Source organism: Phoenix dactylifera, chromosome 7 (assembly GCF_009389715.1).
Source record: "Phoenix dactylifera cultivar Barhee BC4 chromosome 7, palm_55x_up_171113_PBpolish2nd_filt_p, whole genome shotgun sequence".
Lineage (NCBI taxonomy): Eukaryota > Viridiplantae > Streptophyta > Magnoliopsida > Arecales > Arecaceae > Phoenix > Phoenix dactylifera.
Window position 1 is genome coordinate 2399951 of NC_052398.1, and position 23580 is coordinate 2423530.

Consider the following 23580-nt stretch of genomic DNA (forward strand, 5'->3'; position numbering starts at 1 on the left):
CTCATCAGGTCTCAGGCTGTTTGTTCGACCATGTTGCTTGCCATTGCTGTTCCCAGGTCTGCAACCTGATTCCCTTTTGTACAAGAAATTTCAAGGAAACTGTGGTCACTTTGAGATCTATATAGGTGGACGGGTAATATTGAATGAAGCTCTTTAAGATTTATGTAGGAAGATGAATGATAAAGGATAAGATGCTTTAAGATACATGTAAGCGGATGGATGCTAGAAGATGGAGCATCTTGAGATATGTGCAAGTGAATGGATAACAAATAAAGCTTTTTGAGATATGTGCAGATGGGTGACTGGTAGAGGATAGAATGCTTTGAGATCTATATAAATGGATGGATGATGGTAAATGAAGTGTTTTGAGATCTATCTAGATAAATGGATGATAGAGGATCGAGCGCTTTAAACTCTGTCAAGGTAAATAGATGATAGAGAATAGAATGCTTTGAGATCTATGCAAGTGGATGAATCACATAGAATTGAAGTCGCGTGAAAGCTACGATCCAGCCTCCGTGAATCAAGCTTATTTTGGTCTCTCTTTTTTTCGCGGTTAATTAAAATTTTTTAAACTTTCAGGGTCTGTAACCACTACAAATTTGATGAGATATTTTTGTTATTTTTTTTTAAAATGAGTCCCTCGTTTCCTTCACAAAAATAAGAAAGAAGATAAAAAAAAAAGACTCTCGAGCATACCAGACTTTTTACCACTCTGTAGAGCTCTTTTATTTTTTGGGTAAATAGTAGAGCTCATTCCCAACGGGCTTCGTTCAGGAGAGTGGATGCTAGTTGGGGCGCATTAGCCGTTTATCCGTTGATTAAGTTGATCTTTGACATTTGTCATATCTCTTCAAACAGGTCCGCTCCAAAAACAATTTTCCACACATTCCCTAATAAAGTTGAATATAAAACAATTATTTGGCTTGCAGAAAGAGGAAGAGAGAAGATATGGCCAACAAAAAATAAAAAAAATATTATTAGAGTTTAAAAAAAGAGAGATGAAAAATAACTTTTTCATAAATATATAATTTCTATATTTTATGGAGAAGAAAGCTCACATAGAATATAAAAAAATCAATTTTCACCTGCTCAGAATTGAAATATTTTTTTTTTCAAAAATCCCCTTAAGTTTTAAATGAAATGAGATTACTAAAGATATAATAGATATTTTCCACAACTTTTATAGAAAAATAAATATTCAATTAAATATAAGCTAATCAGAAATGTCACTTTTTTTTATAATTAACCAAATATTAAAAAATTATTTTTTTAGGCATTATATACCTAAATATTAGCTTTCTAGAAAAAAATATTTAAATGAATTAAAATTTTTTCTGCAACCCAAACGTGACCAAAGATATGAAACTGAATCTTAAAAGGATGTCGAAGTCCAAAAATAGATATTGAAAACTAAGGCCGGTAACTTTTGAGGAAAAAGCATAAAAACGAGAACCAGGTTGCATCACTAAAATTTGAACAAAATACCGCTGGATATGGAAAATGAAAAACCAAAGCAATTAAGCTGACTTCCGATTACAGTTCATTAAATCTATGGAGTCCACAACCACCATTCAGTTCTTGGTTCCAATCAGCATAGCCCTAACAGCAGGTGGCCAAGGCATAAATCAAAAAGGGCCACCTCCTCAAGTTTGGATACAATACTTGCCTCTCATACTTTTTCATCCAACTCAGTTTTCAACTGCTTTGCCAATAATACTGGGATCAGTTAAAGAATTGATAATAGAATGAACCTTTCTTTTAACTAACAAAACAGTTTGATAACCATCCAATTGACGTGCAATTCCAGTTCTACACAATTTTTTCCTTATTTTAAGAAAAAAAAAAAAAACATAGCAAGCACTTTTCAATAATAATATTTCCAACCAGCGGACAATTTCACTTCTCTGACATATAAAAATTAAAACTACTGGAAAAAATAAGAGCAAAGCCGGAAAAGAATGCACTATCATCCCATTTTAATCGATAGTTAAATGCTAGATGAAATGATTTTTTGTGAGAGAACAAACTGATGGAAAAATTCTCACCAGATCCTGCTGAGGCTTTACAATCAAAAAAAATAAAAAACAAAGATCCTGTTGAAGCTGGTATATTTTTTATAGATATGCCAGAGCTAGTTTCTCCAAGCAGCAGTAGGGAAATTAGTTATATACAGTGCTGCACACCATCACCCCCTGCTCTTCTCGAACTAGCCGTTAGTTCAATATTGGCAGATGCAAAGCAGCAAAAAACCTAGACATGGGGTACTCTATTAACTCAAAATTCAACCTACTTTCCAGGTGTTCCAGATTTCCATCGCTTTCTCAGTGTGTTAGCTAAATGTGCACATCTTACATATTTACTAGTACCTTATTCAATGGTTTCTAGCTTCAGGCATCAAAAAAATAATCTGTCCAGAATCTCTTTTTAATCTAAAATTACCATCAGCTACCTTAGGAATAGCCTCAAAGATGACCTGAAAATATTTTAAACAATAGTGCTCTATGATCATTTAAGCATGTTTTCAGAAATTCAGAGATTTGCTCCCCATAATTGCTGGTAAAATTCCAGAAAGCACTATCATCCTCAGAAATTTGTATTCTTGGCGCTCGCACCATCTGTCTATGCTTTTCCTAACTCCCATGAACTAAATCAGAAAGTTAATCAAACCAACCAAACCACTTCCTCTCACGACTTCCCTTTAGCCAACTAGTCTAGTAGCCTCTATTATACAAAAAGTTCCCTGTTTGGCAAATTTTACGAGTATCACCAACAAGTACATTGACCAACGTTGAGCTCACCATCTGTCGCCAAAATCATATCATAGCTGTAATGCACTTACATCATGTCCTTTATTCTTAATAGTAGATTATAAAGCATTTACTTGATTCTAGACATATACATACATACATGTATATAAAGCTTTATGCTTCTCTTGACATTAGCCACTCATGTCTGGTATTACACCAAGACCAATTATCAGGCACTGTGTACTTATGATCATTAGATCCAGGAAAAACCAAACACCATTTCTCATATGTCTTGAGATGAGTTTCTAACCCTATTAGCCTTGGGCGATATGGTCTTCAGTAAGCAGGAAAGGTGGCTTTAAATGTCAAGCTCATCCATTTAATAATCCACTGTACAACATGCTCGCTAGTGAACATGATAAAACTCAGAGGGGACAACCCGTGAAAGTACAAAACATAACATCCGCTTACAAATGCTTTAAAACATAAAGGATGCTAAGGACAAGAAGCCACATGAATCCTACTGCCAAAACTGAATTTAGAAAGAAAAAAAAGAAAGAACAATTTGCATGTAGAAACTAAGCAAGGAAATTTATGAATCTGGTGCACTCAATGAACATACAACAGATGACTGCTTTTCAGGGTAATGGATAGAAGTAACAGCAGCATGAGTGAGCAAGACAGAGATAAAAAAATATTATGGCCAACTGAGAACCAAATGTTCCATTGGTAATGGAATCTGAAATTACAAATCTACCAAACTATAATCAACTCCATAATGCCACAAAGTACTCCAACACTTACGCCAACTTAGAATATGTTTCCTTTAACCCAATGGATGGTGACAACAAACAATCCTGGGTGGTTGAATCTCAGAGAAAATTTGAATCTGATTTTTCAATTACGCTGCTCGGCTGCTTGTAAAAAAGACATTAGGGAAGTTGAGACCACAATCTAAAACATAGGAGCATAGGCAAACCGAAGTCCATCAAACAGGAAAGAAAGAAATCCAGAATGGTAACATAGGAGAATCTCTCCGCCTCCATCCTCCACCCCCCATCCCCACCTAAACAGAACCCAACAACCCCCGTAATCTAGCAAATGAGGAAATTTTAAGTTAAAAAGTGATGCAAAGCTGTCTTAGTCCTCACCTTATTGCACCAATAGATGTTTTGGGGGATACTCACCCCCTCCTTTCTTTTTTCCCTCCGTTCCTCCCATCCTGGAGGGCCTACCTGCAAGGAGCACCCCCAAAAGCATCCTTTCTACCATAGAGAACAGCTAATTCTAAGGCCAGCTTGCTTCTTCTTGTGAAGTCGTGAAACAGCCATCTGCTCTTGGCTAAAACTTTGTTCCTTTAAAAGGCCTCTATGACACTCATCAATCAAGGAGGCTCCAGGAAAGGACCGTCGTTATATATATATATATATATATATATATATATATATATATATATATATATATATATATATATATATATATATATATATATATATATATATATAGACACACACACACACACAAAAGAAAGAGGCTTTGATAGAATATGTATATAAAAGAAAAGCAACAGTAAAATCCAAGTGCAACAACAGCCAAACTTTGCTAGCATTCACTATCTTCCGGTCCATCTTTTTATTGCTTACAAAAATTTGAACTTAAACCAAAACATTCACAGACAAACTCATTACACAGTAAAACTAATCCACCAACACTAGAACCATTTCTTAGAGTAACATTTGAGGCCATCAAGAACTCATAGTTTTAGAACATAAATACATACTGGTGATGTAGATAAAGAGGGTGGGGAGGGGGGAAGAGAGAAAGAGAGAGAGAGAGCACTGAACACTTGACATTAGTCACATGCATTTTGCAAGTAAAGAATATAACACCCATCAAAACCATATGTAAGATGCAGATAAAATGAGAAGTCTATCAAGTCAAGAAAGGGGAAAAAATATCAAATGTTGAACAAGACAATTTCAATCATAAATTCCACATATGTCTCTGGTTCTTATGTATTAAAAGAGAAATCAGAGCACTGTATGCCAAACCAGGCCAAACCTTTTCAAAGACTTGAAAGAACATCTAAATATTCCCATTGACAAAGCAATTAGGACTAGCTAATTACTCAAAATGTTGCCACATACCATCCAACAGGATAGGAAAAGAAAGTCCAAGCAGTAACATGAATTTCTAAGGCTCAACTGTTGTCACCTGCTGCCACTCCCCATCCACTGCTTCTTTCCACAATGTAACAATGTTATTCCCATCAGCTACAGCCAAGATGTTCCCTGTCAATGACCACGACACCCTCCAAACAGGGGCCTTAAAATCATTCAGAACTTTACCATCCCACTGATCACCTTCCTTTGCCACTGTCCATATAACCACAGTCCCATCCTGTGAAGCACTAGCAATAGTAGACTTTGGGAGCCCCAAATTTGGTGCCCAAGCCACATCTCTCACCCAGTCAGAGTGCATCTGAAGAGCAGGAAAGCAATCCATCTTCCAGCTCCCATTGTACAGCTTCCACACCTTAACCGTGTTATCGCAGCCACCCGATGCAAGTTTCTGGACAGGATCAAGCTGTCCCGAACCGACAAGGGCACCTGGTGCCATTGCTGGAGCCCACGAGACAGAAGTAACTCCAACTGGGTGGGCTTGATCAATCCTAGTAGTGTCCCAACCTCCATCCGTTCGAGCAGTAAAGACCGAGATGTTCCCATCTGAGGAACCACATGCCAAGCAGAGGCCAAGCTCGTGGGGTGCCCATGCAATTGAATTGACAGAGGACTTGTGTTCAGTGAAGATGTGTGCCTGAGCCCACTCATCAGGCTTGCTCCCTTCCTTCCATATGATCACGCGGCCATCATAGCTGCAAGAGGCAAGCATCGATCCAAACTTGGGGTGGGCCCATGCTACCTGCCAGACTGGACCCTGATGGCCTGTCAAGGTAGCAAGATGCTGATGCGAGGAGCCACTGACTCCAATAATCTTGATGGTAGATTCAGAAGAGGCTGTGGCCAGGCGCTTGCCGTAGTAGTCCATTGACACATCATGGACCACATCTTGGTGACCTGTTTCTATTTTCTGAGAAGGCATTGTTCCAATTCTAAACTGAAAACTCTAAGTTTGTATTCGTTGCAAATTCTTTTCTTTAGTTGCTTCCAGTGGAGGACACAACTCTGGCTGGACAAAATTGCAAGGAGGCATTAGAATTTAGTAGCCACCCAACTTGGCTGCAGCTAAGCATGATTTAAAGCTGAGATGAATAAGTATAGAGCTCGACTTCTTCATCAGAAATTATATATCATAGTTTATGCATCAATTTCCAGTTCATTAAACACACTGCCATATTTTCCAGAATTTGTTACACAAGGAATGCAACTGATCCTAAAACACAACCAACATAGCAAAATGGACAGATTATGGGGAAAAAACCAAAGAAAATGCAAACTTGATTCTTACCCTACTATTAAGATTTAAATCCCTGCAAACCTATCAGTGGGCACAATCTCAGGGTTATAACCAATTCACCTGAGATAAAGATCGGATCAAGCAAAGTAAAAAGAATATGTGAATCGACCCTCACAACATCATTCCTTATAATCTATAAGGCTCAAAAATTATCAAATATCACATTATATTTTTACACAAATTCAGCAATCAAGCAAAGATGAGATTATCCACAAAATTAAGTCACACATTTATGATAGATCAAACTTTAGAAAACAAAAACTTCGGACAAGAGAACATCAATCAGGGATCAAGTGAAACGTATTCAGCTCGAATGATTAGTATTTCCATGCCAGATCTCCTTCAAACAAGACAAGGCGGAGATCCACAAACCCCAATCAGGCTCCAAAGAAATCCACAAACGGACAAAGAAAGCCATAGCTAGATCCAGAAGCAAAGAGCCAAATGGAATTATTTGAAATCAAAGAACAGATGAAAGGATTACCTCTTCGATATCTCGCGCTCGCCAGATCGGCCGGAAGGGCAGCGCTCCTCACCTTCGATCCCTTTTCTTCGGGTACGGGAGTTTATGAATCATGCAAAGTGCCCGATTCCAGCCCGACCAGGCCCAACTTGGGATAGGCCGCGGCCCGGGCCTGAGAAAAACTCCGTTGATAACGATGTCCCATTCCGTTCCGTTCTGCCCAATTCTGATGAGATGAGACACGTACCCAGAAAACGGATTTTTGCATAAAGATCTACTTATTTAATGATTTTGCAAAAACAGAATAATGTATATTTATTGTTCTTTCTAATTTTGCTCCTAAAACTAAATTTAAATACGATATGGATCGTCTGAACAAATGTGTATAGGAAATTCTTGAATGTATATCACGCATTGTGCATTTAGATCCAGAAGCAAAATTATTGGCGAATTCTGAAATATACATCATTCTGGGGAAAAAAAAACAGAAATCCAATGTTTTCTATAAAATTAATAGTAATATAATGTAATAATTGTATTGTATATTATAATATAATAACGAAAAAGATTTTCTAATGCAAAATTGATCCCTGAGTCTCCCAAAAGAAGGTGTAATCTGGGTTTGTTTCTGGTAAAATAATCTGCCCTGCATTGCTGCTAAAGTTTGTTGGTTGGCCCTATGCACTCTCCGGGGCAAATGACAATCTTGGACTCTAATACACGTATGCATGCATGCATGGGCGCAATACAGTGAAAGTTATATCATTATGAGTTTGGAAGTTATAGCTCAGTAAAATATTAGGGATGAAAGTAGATCGAATAATATGTATTTATTTTTGTATTCGAATCTATCTTAATATCTATATTTGTATCGATATCCGTTAAAGAAAAATGGATGCGAAAATGGATACACAACTATTTAATTTGTATTCGAATATTTGATTTTATTTATAATTCTATTTAATTTTATATAAAATTTATTAAATTTTAAGAAAAATAAATAACCACATTAACATTCTGTTAACTTGATTTATTATCTATTTGATAATATATTTGATTCCGTGGTCATAAAATTTAATTATCCGATTTATATTTATATCCGTTTAAAATAAATATGGATATGAATTCTTGTATCCGACTAATATCCACATCCATATTTGTATTCGGCAAATAAAGCAAATATGGATATAGACATACTAGTATCCAATCCGATTTTAACCCTATGAAATACTGTTCTCTGTTTCATTAACTTTGTTGAGTACCAAATTATATAAAATTTTCAAAGTTGATTAAATGCTTGGCTAAGTTTAAGGTCTGTATGTCTTTTTATCCAGCATTTCTCGATCCTCTAAGTCTCCAAGACATGTCAGCAAAGTGAAATAAGTATGTCTTGAGTGGGTCTCAATTTAATGCAAAATAATTGCATCCAACAGAGCTTATTATGCGGCGCACTTCATCATATCATTTATCTCACACCAGAGGCAGCGGATTGGATGTCTGCACAACCTATTTGGGATTTCAGGCATTGAAATGTAGGAAAAACGTAGCCTTCTCTTGAACAAATGCTAAAACCACGTTGCAATTTTCTCTCAATGGATGTCTAAGGATAGCTGCTCCAGCACAGCTTGAATTTCTCTAGCTGAATACTCTGAAATTTTGTGTTATCTCTCACTTCTCGTCTCTGACAAGAGGTTAGGGTTTAATTTCGAGCGGCGTCGACTTTAATTTCTAAAATCTTGGCTCGATGAGCTCCGGCTCGAACTGGGTAGCATCGACCTAAAATCATAAAATTGGGTTTGGCTCGGAACCTCTCTTGGCTTAAAAAAAAACAAAAAATTATTTTATTTTTCACTAGGTTTAATATAAGGGAACTAGGGTCTTGACATTTCCTATGGTCTTTTGTTTTCCTGTCCAGGCCAGAGGTAGATGAGACATAGCAAATAGCAACAAATAGCAACAATCACCCCAGTGAAATATTTGCTGATTAAGAGATAAATGTTTGTACATAAATGAGGTTCAGTAGACATATATGTACTCCACAATAGATATTTTGAGAACAATCAAAGGGGGAAGAGAACTGTTGAGTACGCAGAAAAATAGTTGTGAAAAAAAAAAAACAAGAGACGAAATAGAAAGGAGAAAGAGAGGCTATTGAATAAAGAGGGGAATAAGATAGGTAAAGAATATGCAACAGTTAATAACAGTCTCTGAAGGTGCTTGTGAACACAATGCATAAACACCGTAGAAAAAATCTTGATTAAAGGTTTGTGTTAGTTTATCTGGTTTCTAATGTCGCCTGATTTGTTTGAATTATATTCTCATTCGAGTTTCTGTTGATATGGTAAACTACCACAAGAATAAGATCAGGGCCATACTAGTCCTTTTGGTTGTGTAGGTTGCTGGCATCCAATCACCATCCCTAGCATCTGGTTTAGAGACCAAGCACCCACCCATTTGTTGCCATCTTTAACACCCTTTCTCTAAAGTGGTTGTTTTCGATTCAAGAGATCAAGAAATATTGGATATTTTGACCTCAACTTAAAATGATATTCTTGATCTCCGTATTAACCGAGGTAAATAACTTCGCTAAAAATCGAGATGCTATTCTGCCCGTGCTAACAAAAATTAGCAGTAATGGTAACACTGCACTTACAGACTTACTGCTCGCACACGATGATTACCACATTATAAATATGGTGTCGACCATTACTATATAGTTAAGGCATGTCACACCAAATTAAATAATAGATATATAGTATACCTTATATAAAGAGGTAGACGAGGAATCCTTAAGAAAGCTCATTCTGAGAATTTTTTTTTTTTTTTTTACAAATTCTCTCTTTTCTATGTTGTTGTTTTCCTATTCTGATTTAAGCATCGAAAAATGTCTCCATCAAAAATCTTCCAATAATTAAATTTCTTGCAGGTTGACAGAATTCAGCTTTTCCTCACTCGGCCATATCCGACCTCACCTCTTTTTGGTTCCCATCGACCTCAACACAAGCCGTGGACGTTCACGATCCGTCATTATCCTTTCTTTTTGCTCTCATCAAAGGCTCACAAAGTGGACGTTCACGATCCGTCATTATCCTTCCTATGTCCTGTGCACTGGCACAGAATAAACGGCCGGATATCATAAATCGGGAAGATCCTCACATAAAAGAACGGCTTCCATATAATTTTATCGTCTGAGAGACCACCATCACCGTGAATTTCTCATCCGAGAGCATCTCGTCCTCTCATAATCACGCAAAGGCCTTTGGAGTCCGGCGTTCCAAACATGTTCACAACATGACCATACACCATTACACCTAGGGCTCGTTTGATTCGCGGGAAACAATTTTTTTTTAGAAATATAATTCCTGAGAAATAAATTTCTAGAAAGAGGATGCTTAGAAAAGTACTTTTGACATATTTGGTTGATCATGGAAAAGTGACAAATTTTCAAAATGCTTATGTTTGGTTGGGGGTGGTTCTATATACACCCCCCTATTGCTCAGGACACCTCCCAAAAATTAAAAAAAAAATTAAATACTCTCTACACCCCCCATTTGCTAAGGACACCCCTAAAAAATTAAAAATTCCTAAATTACCCCCCACCCTCCCCACCCCCTCACCTAAATTGCTTTCTACACCCCCCAAACCCCCCCCCACCCCGCTCTTCCCCTCCAAAACACCCGCCGGCTTCTCCTTTCCGCCCAAAAAACCTCGCCTCAAGCACCTCGCCGGCGGCCAAACCCCCTCCGTCTCCCTTTGAACTGTTCCGCCCAAAGCACCTCGCCAACGCCCAAAACCCCCCCGTTCCCCCTTCTCCCTCTCGTCGCCGGCATTCTGTTCGGCTGCACAGAGCCGGACAGAACCCTTCTGTTCGGCTGCACAGTGCCGGACAGAAGCCTTCTGTTCGGCACTGTGCAGCCGAACAGAAGAGTTCGGTTGAGGGTTGCCGAACAGAAGGCTTCTGTTCGGCACTGTTCAGCCGAACAGAAGCCTTTTGTTCGGCGATCCAGTGCCGAACGGAGCACGAACCGTGAAAAAAAAAAAATTTCGAAACAAGGTGGAACACGTACCTTTGCGGCCGATTCTTCGTCCCAAATCACTAGTTGCTTGTCCATGCTTCGAATGGGGCTTAAATCTCCTTCAAAGATCGCCTAAACGATGTAAATGGATCGAGGGGTTTAAGGGGGGTTTGAGGGGTGTTTTTTTTTTCTTTTCAAAACGAAACGGAGGAGGAGGAAGGGGGGGTGTACTGAGAAAATTTCAAGGGCAATATGGTAATTACACTAAAGGTTAGTTTGGGTATTTTTTTTTTTGGTTTTTGGGGGGTGTCCTTAGCAATAGGGGGGGTGTATATAGAACCCCCCTTTGGTTGGCCATCCACTTTCCTGAGAAAGTTATGTATAATTCCTACTATACCCTTAATAAAAATTAGATCTTTAATGACTCTTTAATGCTGAAAGGTCTTTTTAAAAAAAAATAAAAATGAAGTAATTTCTGAAGAAAGGTTTTTTCATTAAATATGGAAATCATATTCTTATGAAAATATAACTTTTCCGTCTCTCTCCTTTAAAAACTCCAACAAAACAAGAGACATCTCGTTACTTTTTTGTTGACCACACCTTCTTCCGCGAACCAAACGAGTGCTTAGTTCTTTAAATGTACTTCTAGTGGAACGTAGAAAGTAAGCTAAAAGGCTATAAGAATGCAGATCATGCTAAAGAAGACATCAAATCCGTTATCATATAATTAAACCACGGTAACCAGAATTACATCATTATTTTCGTCCATATTTAATCTACCAAATTTTCATTAAAGACTCGTTATCTTCAACGTCGAGTCTTGTTCCACGCACATACGACATACATGCACTAGTAAAAAAGTACACCGGCATCAACGGAAGGGCTACTTACAGCGGACCAAAAGAAGAAATTTCTCTACCATTTCATTTTTATTCCAGTACAAACATTATCCATTTATTTGCCAAAGAGGGATTTGATCCACCAGATGCCCTTGGTGTCCTTGGGACCTGCCTCTGCCTCTGGAGGAGGGTCTGCTTGTGGTGTCTTGTGGAGTTTCTTCACATCATACCCTTCTTTCTCGGCCTTCTCCACCAAGAGGTTGTACACCTCGTCATCCATGCGGGTCTGCCTACATAGTATCTGTCAACACAACCAAAACACTGATAAAAATCCTGGCTAAACGAGAGATCGGATCTCTCGAAACCGGAGAAACGAAGCAAAATGGAAGGAAAGCACCAACTTTGTTGAGAAGAAACAGCAACATACCCAGAGGTACTTCCTGGAGGGCTCGCCGACGAGGGCGTACTGGTAGCCGTCATCGATGTAGAGGACCCAGTAGTTGCCGGTCACCGGAATTATAGGAAAGAAGGGCGGCACGTAGAACTTGACCTTGAGCTTGGCCTCGTCGCTGTTCGGGTTCGCTTTGTAGGCCGTCCCCTCGATGGAGTCGCGCTTGCCGTTGCTCCACGTCTCGTTCAGGACGTTGACGGTGCCGTCCGGGTTGAGCGTGTAGGTGGCCCGCGTGTTCTCCCCGTTCTTGGGCTGAAAGAAAGAAGGGAACGACGCGATCTCGTACCACCGCCCCATGTACCGCTCGACGTCCAGGCCCTTCACCACCGTCATCGCCTTCGTCGCCGCCGGCGCCATTAGCTTTTATTTTCTTTTAACGAGGGTTTATGGCGTGAGGTTTTGAGAAAGGAATAGGAAGCTTGGAGGGGGTTGGGTCGAAAGGAAAAAGGGGGCTTTTATCGAAGGTGGGAAGAGGTGGATGTGGATAAGGAAGGGGGAAGGAGGGACACGTGGCGGATCTCCAGCGCCACGTTTCCATTTCTATGGGCTCCGTGGTTTAAGGGAGTTTCTAGACCTCCCCAGCCAATAACGCCGACATAAAGAGCCGTGCCTGTGAAACGATGAGAAGAATGATAAACGGGTTCCGGTTACTTTTCCGTGAGCTTACCACTGCCCCAGGTACCTATTGTGAATAATAATAATTCTTCTTCTTCTTCTATTTCTCCTATAAAAACGGCAATTCATATAGTTCTAACTTGAATACATCTAACCATATTAAAATAAAATAAAGAGTACAAAATAGGAGGAATATCTCCTACAGATGTCCAAATGACCTTTCCGGAGTGCCGAGCAGCAAATGAGGCGACCCAGTCTGCTGCACTGTTCGCCTCCCGAAAAACATGTAAAGCCTGGAAAACACTCGGCTCATGAGCCAATCTCCGAATCTCACGGATAAGAGGATGACCATGTCCATATCTGTCCACTCCCCGAATCTACTCTATCACCACAGAGGAGTCTCCCTCAAGGCATATATGCTCGCATGGAGTACCCGCCTCGCATAGAATATCCCCTCCCAGGCTGCCCGCAGCTCCGCACCGACTACAGTAAGTTCCGGCGCGCGGCAACCACCGGCTACTATCAAACTGCCGAGATGGTCTCTGATAACAAAGTCAACTCCTCCTGACACCTCGTCCTCCGACATACTACCATCGAAGTTCACTTTGAGATGACCAAGGGGTGGGGGTACCCAAGAGATTAGGGCAAACCTGGGCGCTGTGACAGCAGAAAGAGTACCCCAGATGTCCCTGGCCATCTCAGAAGAGAACCTAATGGTAGTAGTAGAAACCTCCCTGGCAAGACGCATGGCTCTGTCCACCACCATCCGCGGGGGTAACCGCCTACCCTCAAATATACCTGCATTCCTGTCCAGCCAGATAGAATGAGCCAAATATGCCCACCGGATTCCGGCCTCAACAGTGCTGGGCCGCCGCATGGCCACTTTCAACTAATGAATCAAATCCTATGTCGACTCGACTGAATGAGGCAGCAATGTGGGCGATCGGCTCCAAATGCCCCTAGCTCTGGGGCACTGCAGAAGGATATGATCAATCGTCTCCTCAGTCTCCGTACACTCATCACAACATTGAGTGTTCCTCACCCTTGGAATTTTCTCCTTCAAAGTTGGGACTTTCTTTTTTCTTTTTTTTTCTTTTTTTTTTTTTTTTTTTTTTTTTTTTTTTTTGCTTAGGCGGAAAGGCAAGAGGGGGGTGAGGAGAAAGTTGAACTTTCTCGGTAACGGTGGTTTTGAACTTTCCATGGCTGTTTGGACGTTGGTTGATTCCTACCGCAAGTGTGAGTTAGTCTCCACCGTTCCCTAAGCGAATGCTTCGGTTGCTTGGGAGCGGTATAACGAGAGGGAAAGGGCTGAAAGGATCGAGTTGCTTGCCCATGAAGGCAATCGTGGGGGGTCCGGGGAAGGTTCTGGATGTCTCTCGACTCTCGGTGGCAATTTCTTCGCCCCATCGCATATCCAACTCAGCTGAGCTCTTATAAGCCGGATTTTACCTGACCCTACCTATCCAAAATAAATACAAATAATAATAAAATCCGATCTAACTTTAACTTGAATATATAACTTTTTATAAATTCTTTTCTTACTCTTTATCTTAATTACTTCATTTATAAAGAAATTAAATATATAAAAATTTAGATACTTAGTTATTTGTTTTTTCTTAATTTAAAGAGTATTTGACTTCTTAAAGAATAATATTTTTATTTGTTATAGTTCTATTATAGTTAAAAATTTGGTTTGTTATATTTTATGTCCTCAATTCTTATTTTTTTTAATATTATGTTACATACTAAAATTTATTTTTATATTTTTTATTTATAAAAAAATAATTTTTGCAACTTTATTCGATCTAGCCTATCTAACCCATCCTATCTAACTCTATCTACCTTATCCTACCTTGAGATAAGCATGGGACGGATATAGATAATAGCTTATTTGATCTGCATCCGATCTATTGCTATTCCTAACTATCACCTCACTAGAGGTTGACCCTAAATATCAGAAGAAGCCAGGAAAGAACTGAAAGAATGTAGAAGGGTTTGGGCTGGGCTGGTGAGTAATTGAACATGTATAGGTAGCCCTAATAGTGATTTTCAGCCATCAACATTAAGATACTGGTTTTATAAAAGGAGGACAACTACATTCTGTTCGCTTTATCTGGAAGTAGCGACTGGTTGAGGGCTTGTAATGGTATCTTGTCCCTTATCCCATTCCTTTCCAATAGGGAGCCTAGAATGGGTGAAGAGAAGGTGCTTTGCAGATGATCCCATGGTTGAGAATCTTGAGATCCTCCACTCGGTCCCCATATTGCTTACTCTCTCGACGTCTGCCTCCGGTGGCGATTTTCTTTCCCACTCCATCTAGCTTCTCTCTCCTGCCTTTTCCCCCATATCACTCTCTAATTAGATTTCAATCGGTTGATTGGCATCTCTCTTTACGATCGTGTTGAAGTGAGATATCAACTTAGAAAGACGGTGCCTAACGAAGATTCTTTTTTTCCAAAAAAGGGTGAGATAGCATCAATCGAAAGATCGGAGATCAGCAGGCTTGATTAGTGGCGGCTAGGGGTCGGCATATCTTCAACCAGTCCATCGATAGCACTGAGATCAAAGCAGTATGGAAGGATATATCCTATGTGAGACGGGTGCTAGGAGTAGATTGTATCATCCTGGAGGAGGACTCCGCCACGGTGATTGAGGAGATCTAGAGGTCCAGAAGTACTGGTGGAGAAATGCGATTGCTACATGACATTCGCCGCCTGATAGGTGAATGCATTTCTCATAGAGCTACTCATGTTTACAGGGAGGCCAACAGTGCAGCAGATTGGGTGGCCTCCTATACGGTTCATCACTCAGGTAAGTTTGTTTGGATGGACCAGACCTTTATCCCGTCTCCCTTGCAATCTCTTTTACCTTTTGACTTTCTAAGCACCACTCACACCTGTTGTATGTGAGTTGCCGATGTACCAAATAATAAAACTTTCAATCATTATCCATCACTAAATATAAAAATTAATATTTATTTCAAAATTAAGAAATCAAAGTTTTAATAAATATATAATAAAAACAAAAATATACACAAGTGATCCCAGAATCTTGCAACAAAGCCGTGCACATGCTGAAAGATAACATTAACATTATGTCGCTTCAATTTGCTTTTGCTATAATAGCTGCAAATTCTTCTCACAGTATAACCGTCAAGTCGCAATCTAAACAAAGAACTAATTCACTTTCTACAATAATCTGAACCATTCTCGTTTGTGTGATTACCTATAATTACAAATAAAACCTTCTTAAAGTATGATTGATAAAATTTAACATATAAGAAAGCCTAAATTAGCATATGTAGTTTCCGCTTCGATCATTGGTTATGGCTCTTGGCGAACATAAGAAAATCAAAGGAAATCCCAAGATGACAGGTTTGATGGCCCCGCGTTTTCATTGGCTCACCACTACGAGGTACGAGAAAATTGGAATAGGATTGGTAAAAGATTCTAGGGTTTTCAAAGGATCTGATCTCACTCGGCATTGTTGGGTCAAAATAATTAAGTCATAGGATTAAGCCCCCATTACTCTGTAGGTTACATAAGAGTGCACAAAAAAAAAGAGTACTAGGAGGGGGTACTTAGCCTAATCCTCCCTCCTCTCTCTCTCTCTCCAATGTACTCGATTTATCTTCTGATATGGGGACTAAATGGTCAAAACTATATGTGACACTCCAAAAATATCCGGACCATGACAACTAGCGATGTTGTCTTTCAAGCAAAGCATGTTTATAAAAAGGTTAATGGAGCCGCAAATTGGATGGCCTCATATGTAGCTAACTACTCCGAAAGAGCTCTATGGGTTAGAAAGGAGCGGTGCCTAAAGCATTTCAAGACTTATCATTTTTTAATTTTTTTTGAATATATCTATATTATAATTATATAAATTATTTATTATAAAAAAAAACTATACGTTGACACTCGCCAATATCCCGTAGTGTACCAATCCACAACTGCACATAAGATGTGAATCAAAAAAAAAAAAAGAGTAGTAATGCTTGACATGGTTAAATTATACATTGACCAAGCTATCACATAGTTATACGTATACATAATTATATATATTTTTCTTGACTAACTCTTCACGTCACTCACTGAAACGTTGCAGTAGATCTTTCCAAAGAATTTGTTGGAAGGATCAGATCCGTCCACCCTCGCAAAGCGAGTAACAGGAAAGAAAGGGAGAAAGAGAGCGCGCGCGCGAGAGAGAGCGAGAGGAGATGTCGGGCGGGTCACGGCGGTCGGGGGCGTGCGTGAGGTGCTGTCTGGTGTTGTTCGCCATCGCCTCCGCTCTCAGCGTCTCGGGCCCAGCTCTCTACTGGAGATACAAGAAGCGCTTCTCCGGGATTTCCTCCTACTCTTCTTCCTCCTGCGCGCCCTGCGTCTGCGACTGCCCCCCTCCCCTCTCCCTCCACAAGATCACGCCTGGTACCCTTTTCTTGATTTTATGCTCCCCATTCATTTGATTCCTTTTTTTCTTTTTCTCATTTTGCCAAATTATTCTGGCTTTTGACGATTCTTTAGCATTCAGTGTTGTGATTCGAGGTTCTGGCTTGAATTTGGGTGGGAACCATTCTTGATTTTTCCTTCAATTTAGGGAGATTGTCATTCGATCTGTGATCTTGGGTTTGATAATGAGTGATCGTGTGTCGCCGAGGAAGATGGATGAAGACAATCCAATTTTCCTATTGATTGGGTATTTTTCGTTGATGTCAGAATGGGTCGCTAGATCTGGAGGGAATCATTAGTTCCTGCAGCTAAAACTCTTTTGAGTTTTTTTTTCCCTTTTTTGGACTTGTTGGTACGGTTATTTCGTGCAAATTGGTAATGTTACCCTTTCAACTGGATTGTTTCGGCATATGCTGTTGACCTATTCCTCTGTTAATTCCACGTAGTAATCATTTCCTTCTAGTGTATCTATACGTGTGACTGCCTCAAGATATCTTGCAGCCCTGAAACCTTCAGTTCATCCACATAAGCTATGAAAGATATGTTGCATCAAACAACTAGCAGGAAGGATCACATGCTAATTTGTCTATAATCTACACCATACGGAGAGTAGCATCGAAGGGATTCATGGATTAGGATGGTTAAAAAAAGGTTTGCTTCCTTCCTTCCAACAACTCTTCTCTTGAAGAAGCAACAAGTGATTATCTTAATGCACAATATATCTTTCTTTCATGTTCAGGCTGAAGCATACAAAAAAAGCAAGAACCTTGATTTGTTGCGTTCAGTCATTTGCTAGAAGGAATCACTGGGAAATGGAACCTCTTATTTGTAAAACACCTTCGTACAACATGTTCATCTCTTGTTGGAAAAGACTTTCTAGGAATTGCCTAGAACTTTAACTGTAGCTCTGTAGATTAGAGGTCTGAAGTTAGCCTCTTTTGCCCCATCCCCACTTGACTGGTGAAGTTCGTTATATCATCTGAGTTCCTTGTTCATTCCCCTGGGAGGAATAGATTGCAAGACATTCACTTTGAGTATATATGGCACGCTAACAGATTCACTTCGATGACTATAGGTAAGTCAGAGAGGATTGATTTATCCATCATACTTTTTGTGACGTTTTAAGACGAAAATTGATGTTTGGGTTTCTTTGTTGAGTATGAATTCGCATCAAACATCCTGAACTGAACATTGTGGCTAACTCCTCGGTATTCAGGAACCCAGTTCTCTTGCCTTAATGATTTCTCATATATCTATCTATCTATCTATATATATTTGTTTGTTTTGTTTTTCTTTTTTCCTCTGTGACTTTCCTTCTACCCTTGCGTTTTGAACTGGCCTTCCTATTAAGGCAGTATGAACGATCTCATTTTGAAGGATCTCTTTTTCCCCCTATTTCATTCATAAATCCAATATTCATGAGTAAAATAAAGGTTTTATATATTTTAACTGTCTGATAAGCTGTTTGGTTGTAAAATCGATTACAATGGGTGCTACATTTTCATATTTTATTATACTATGCTTTGAAAGGAACTTACTTTTACTGCAAACTATTCATTCAGAAATGCTTGTCTTCTTTTGATGACTGCATTTATATCTTCTTGATTCTTGTTATTCCGAATTATGTGATTTCTGCAGTATGTTTAGCATTCCAACTGGTGGCTTATTGATATTTTATTCTTTTGCAGGATTAATAAACCTCTCCATTACAGGTCTAAACTCGTCCCATGAACAATCTCTCTCTCTCTCTCTCTCTCTCTCTCTCTCTCTCTCTCTCTCTCTCTATATATATATATATATATATATATATATATATGTTTTTAAAGAGGTTAAGATATGGTGCTTAATTCGTGCATAGCTCTTTTCACTTATTTGATGTGTTAAGCATTCAGGAACTGCCTCATTGTATTTGCTGCATGGAACAAAATGACATGTGGATTTTTCTTCACTTTTTGTGAAGGTGGAAACCTCAATATTCAACTTATTTCTTGTCATCTTGTAGAGCTGCTTCCATGCTGATATAGTCCTCATCCCTCTAACAATTTGACTCTGAAAATTATTTCGAAGAAATAGATGGCTTAAGAGTGGATGGATCATAAAACCAAGAGTTGGGGAGAATGGATAATTGGTAGGACCTAGTATAATTTTATCTTTTTGTATATTTAGAAGCAAAAATAATTGTCATGATAAGGTAACTGATTGTAGAATGGAGTAACTTCAGATTGTGCTAATAAATGCAGAATGAACTTAAAGAGGTATCCTGGCAGCTTGGCCTCCTTATTGCTTACTATGATACTTTGTGGTCTGAGAGGCACTGTTCTTGTTTGTCTTCTCTTGGCTTGTTCTTTGCAAATGCACTAAAGGAATGGGAGCCATGTATGTTATTGCTTGCTTCATCATTTCTTTAGGAAGATCTTTGTGAAGGTTAACTCAAAGCAGATCAAATCTTTGTGAGTAAATTTCATAGTTGGTAGGATTAGGTGATTCACTTTTCAAGTTCAGCGTCTTTTTATTACCAAAATTTCCTGGTGCTGAGGTTGAGCATGGAAGAAAATATGTGAAAAGGAAAAAAGAAAAGATAAATTAGAATGTGGAAAATTTGGAGGAAAAAAATTATGAAAAAAGGTTTTGTCAAACTTATGCAACAGAAATGATTAACCTGCGTAGACACATACATTACCCACCATTCTGAGAAAACGTTCCTTGTATGCAACAGAGAGTAAAATTTCATTGTATCTAAGCATCATAAATGTGCTCGACTTCCTGTTTATGATATGAATAGGGTCTTCCATATATGGATGGTAGCTGCACTTGAAATGGTTGTTGAGTTGCAGTTCCTATTGCGTCAATTAATGGAATATCACCATTATTTTTAAAATAAACTGTGGCATCTGAAAAACCACAGGATTGTAGAATCTACAAGCTCCAGCCTAGCCTATTCCATCCACTGCTTCTTCAGTTGCTTAAAGGCTTTATGTTCACCATCCATGCATGTGATATTAAAGGAGAGAGTATTTAATCAGCACAAAGTCACTGCTTCATTGTCATTGACCCTGTTATTGCCCCCTTCAACTTCTATATGTGTAATGGTGTCTCGGTTTATAATATGAACCAGAACTATTCTTTATTCTTATCAAACTTGCTGGTGGATATACTGTTTCACATGACAGATTGTGGGAAACATGATCCAGAGCTGAATAAGGAGATGGAGAAGCAGTTTGTGGATCTCCTCACAGAGGAGCTGAAGCTGCAGGAGGATGTTGCTGAGGAGCATACCTATCACATGAATGCCACCCTTGTTGAAGCAAAGAGATTGGCTTCCCAGTATCAAAAAGAGGCTGAAAAGTGCAATGCTGCAACAGAGACATGTGAGGAGGCCAGAGAGCAGGCTGAGGCAGCCCTGGCAAAGGAGAAGAAGATTACAGCACTCTGGGAGCGGCGGGCCCGTCAACTGGGCTGGCAAGATGGATGACTTATAGTTTAGTAGGCTTTTCCCCTACTTGCTCTTTGTAGCCATAGCAGGTGTTTCTTCAATAGCGATGAACAACTGTAATGTCTATCTATATTTTTGATGATGGACAGCACTAAGAGTGTCTGTAGTATGTCCTCCTTTTGGCAAAATGTAGATGCATGCCTTGGGTTAGTCGATGTCAAATCTAATATGCTGTATATATTTGCTGCAACCAAATTCTGCAGCCCTGGCTTATTATATCTTGCTTGTCTCTGTTTCTGATTTAGTTGGTGCCAACTGATGTTTCTTTTGCCACTAATCTTAGCAGCTGGATGGCCTCTGTAAGGTCGAAATTGTTGATATCATTGTATGGTGAATGACAAATCTACCATTTTGCATAGCAGCTTGACCTTTTCATCATCTGATACAGCAATTGATTTTATTTCATCTGGAAGTTATGTTCCTCAACTAAATGTGCTCAAATACTTCTGCTAATATGTAAACAGTATGAACGAGTTATGTGGTGATAATGGAAATTAAGGGTTTTAACTAGGTAGACAAGAACATTGGAAGCAGCCTGTAGGAAGCTGTTGCCCTATTTATTAGTCACTAAACTATGAATATAAGCCACGGAGTGTTGCCCTATTTATTAGTCACTAAACTATGAATATAAGCCAAGGAGTGACATCACCGGTTATCTAAGTGGTGAGAAAGAACGGTAACGTTATATCAGCACTAGGATTAGAAATAACAGTAGAAGAGGTTATGATTATTAAATGGAGAATACATGGCAAAGAAAAACAAACACCCAGAGGATAATAGAAGAATAAGAAAGAGGAGTTGACTGATCAAGAAAAACTCCCCTCTGACACCATAAAAATTTGTATCGAACATATGATTTGAATGATGTGCTTTATATACAAGTTGAGCCTCCAGATACAGTAGAATACAACAATAAAATTCCATAAGTATGAAAAAGATATTAGGGATCAGATATAGTATAATACAATAGCAAAATCCTATGATTTGATATAAATACTAATTTTGAATATAACAACCAAATCTCATGATTTTTGGAAATTGATATAAGCCGATATATCAAGATTGTGCATGCAATATATGGCAGTTGTGATATCATACCAAAATTGTGTATACAATATGTGGAAAATGGTGCATGATTCTAAGCTGTAACAGAAGTCATTGTACCAAGAGAGGTCTCCAAGCTCTGAGATCTTCAAATGAGTGGAAGCCTTCCCAGTGGTGGCTGGGCTTAAGGACAGTCTCCCGCAGCTGGGTACCAGGCCGACGGGGTCTCCTCCAGGCCCCTTTTTAAGGAGGAGAAAAGAGAGCTAGCTGACGGACCCTGGTGGAGTGGATGCGACCTGTAAAAGAACACCCAGTACATGAGCAAAGAGCACTTTTTGTCTACATTTGAGAGCTGGATAACTCTGGCCTCGTGGGGGTGAGCTCTTGGGTAAATTATTGTCGTCTTTGCGATGAGAACTCCCTCTGTATGGCCATTATTGCTTCAGAGGTCCTCTAGTTCTGGCCGTCTGAGGTCTGAAAGGAGAACGGCAGAGGCGAGGATGAGGGACGGAGATGGGGATGACCTAAAGTTCATTAAGCCCAAGAGAATTCTAGGGTGGCAGGGGCCCCGGCCTCCTAACTGAAGACAATCCACGTTGGGAGTAGGTTGGTGTGGCCGGCTTTGACACGTTAGGCATCAATATGAACGATACATCAAAGAGATCTATAAATTTTTCTTTGTTAATAGGTTTCCTAATTTGCTTGGGGAACAAAATTTAATTTCTCTAGCAAGGGACAACAGACCCGGACCTCTGGAGCCAAGGTTGAAACTGGATCGAGTCGGACCGGATTTACATACATCGAGGCCCGGTCCATTACCAATTTTCTAACTGTAGACTGCATGTAGACGTCAAAAATATTTCCAGGATTAGGCCCAAGTCTGGCCCAAGCTCGAACCGGGCTTTGGGGAGAGAGTGAGATTGGAGCGTGCGGGAGGCCGGAGACGGGGGCGGTAGTGGGTTTTGGGCGGGCCAGGCCAGGCTTGAGGACTCCGGGTGGCGGCCCAGGATAGGCCGGGTTTTTATGCAGGTTCCATAATACGAACCTGAGCCCAAACCATCTAGGGCCAGGCCTACAGCCCGACCTTAAGCCCTCCAGGCCTGATAGGCGTCGGCCCAACCCGGGCCTCTGCAGCCAACTAACCGAAAGTATGTACCACCCAACCCACAAGTTACTCTCTTAGAGCAATATATGAAGATGTTATGTCCACTATGATTGCACGCTTGGACCATGCCATGGAACATTGTAATTAAATGCTCTCAATGTTAGGTCCTGATTGATGCAAAATATTGTGCCCAATTGTAGCACTCCTTTGTTTTTTTTCTATGGTGGGCAATTGTAACACCTAAAGCATCCTTGGCTGTACAAAATTTGCGCTCGATGGCATGCATGCATGGTTCATAGTTCACCATGATAAAGAAGCTTAGGTATAATAGAAATCTCACCCATCCACACAACTAATGAAAATATGAAATCCTAATGGCACTGCAAAACCAACTCAACTATGATTAATTGGCAAGAGGCGACATTAGTCCATGTCCAATTTAAACAAATTCCTAATTAAAGTTGGGTTGTGCTCTTCTTAATAGAAAAGGTGTTTGACAACTTTTTGGTCTTAAAGCTTTGAAAGAAACATTCCTTCTTGAATTGACTCTAAAAACGTGATGTCTGGTTACTTCTACTTAGGAAAGATCATTTTAACAATATTTAATTATTTTTACTCTTTTTTTTTTTGTTATAATGGATAACTCATACATTTCTAGTGTGAATATATCCAAAAAGTTAAAAGATAAGTTGCAGAGCGCTCTAAGCAACTCTCTCTCACTAACCTATTAAGCCCTCTAGAGTGGTCAGTCACATATAAGCCCACCCAATCTACAGCTCTATTGGTCTCTCTATATACATGCTTGGCCTAAAAAGTGACGTCTCTATCTACCATAATCCGAATATTCCAAAGCAAAGGGTGGCACCCGACTACTCTTCT

At 39.6% G+C, this 23580-nt stretch overlaps 3 protein-coding genes and 1 long non-coding RNA gene across 5 annotated transcripts; 1 reads left to right on the forward strand and 3 right to left on the reverse strand.

Moving 5' to 3' along the window:
- Window positions 1-4659: 4659 nt before the first annotated feature.
- Window positions 4660-6862, reverse strand: LOC103710412 (protein transport protein SEC13 homolog B-like). 2 transcript variants are annotated; one of them, XM_017843617.3, is made up of 2 exons: window positions 6712-6862; window positions 4660-5939 (listed from the first exon to the last, which is right to left on the reverse strand). In XM_017843617.3, the coding sequence occupies exon 2, from the start codon at window positions 5850-5852 to the stop codon at window positions 4944-4946; it is 909 nt and encodes a 302-aa protein (XP_017699106.1). In that variant the 5' UTR covers window positions 5853-5939; window positions 6712-6862; the 3' UTR covers window positions 4660-4943. The 2 variants fall into 2 exon arrangements, with proteins under 2 accessions (XP_017699106.1, XP_017699107.1); XM_017843618.3 differs by having other exon boundaries at window positions 4660-5935; window positions 6712-6809.
- A 4537-nt stretch (window positions 6863-11399) lies between these two features.
- On the reverse strand, window positions 11400-12442 carry LOC103710410 (temperature-induced lipocalin-1). Its single transcript, XM_008796107.3, has 2 exons — window positions 11973-12442; window positions 11400-11846 (listed from the first exon to the last, which is right to left on the reverse strand). The coding sequence occupies exons 1-2, from the start codon at window positions 12351-12353 to the stop codon at window positions 11661-11663; spliced, it is 567 nt and encodes a 188-aa protein (XP_008794329.1). The 5' UTR covers window positions 12354-12442; the 3' UTR covers window positions 11400-11660.
- Window positions 12443-16737: 4295 nt separating this feature from the next.
- On the forward strand, window positions 16738-20792 carry LOC103710409. The gene is made up of 3 exons (XM_008796106.4): window positions 16738-17038; window positions 18748-18771; window positions 20230-20792. Exons 1-3 carry the CDS (start codon window positions 16831-16833, stop codon window positions 20529-20531), a joined length of 534 nt encoding a protein of 177 aa, XP_008794328.1. The 5' UTR covers window positions 16738-16830; the 3' UTR covers window positions 20532-20792.
- LOC120111288 lies at window positions 20415-22203 on the reverse strand. The gene is made up of 2 exons (XR_005512424.1): window positions 21717-22203; window positions 20415-20931 (listed from the first exon to the last, which is right to left on the reverse strand). It is a non-coding gene; the product is annotated as an uncharacterized LOC120111288 (long non-coding RNA).
- Between the last annotated feature and the right edge of the window lie 1377 nt (window positions 22204-23580).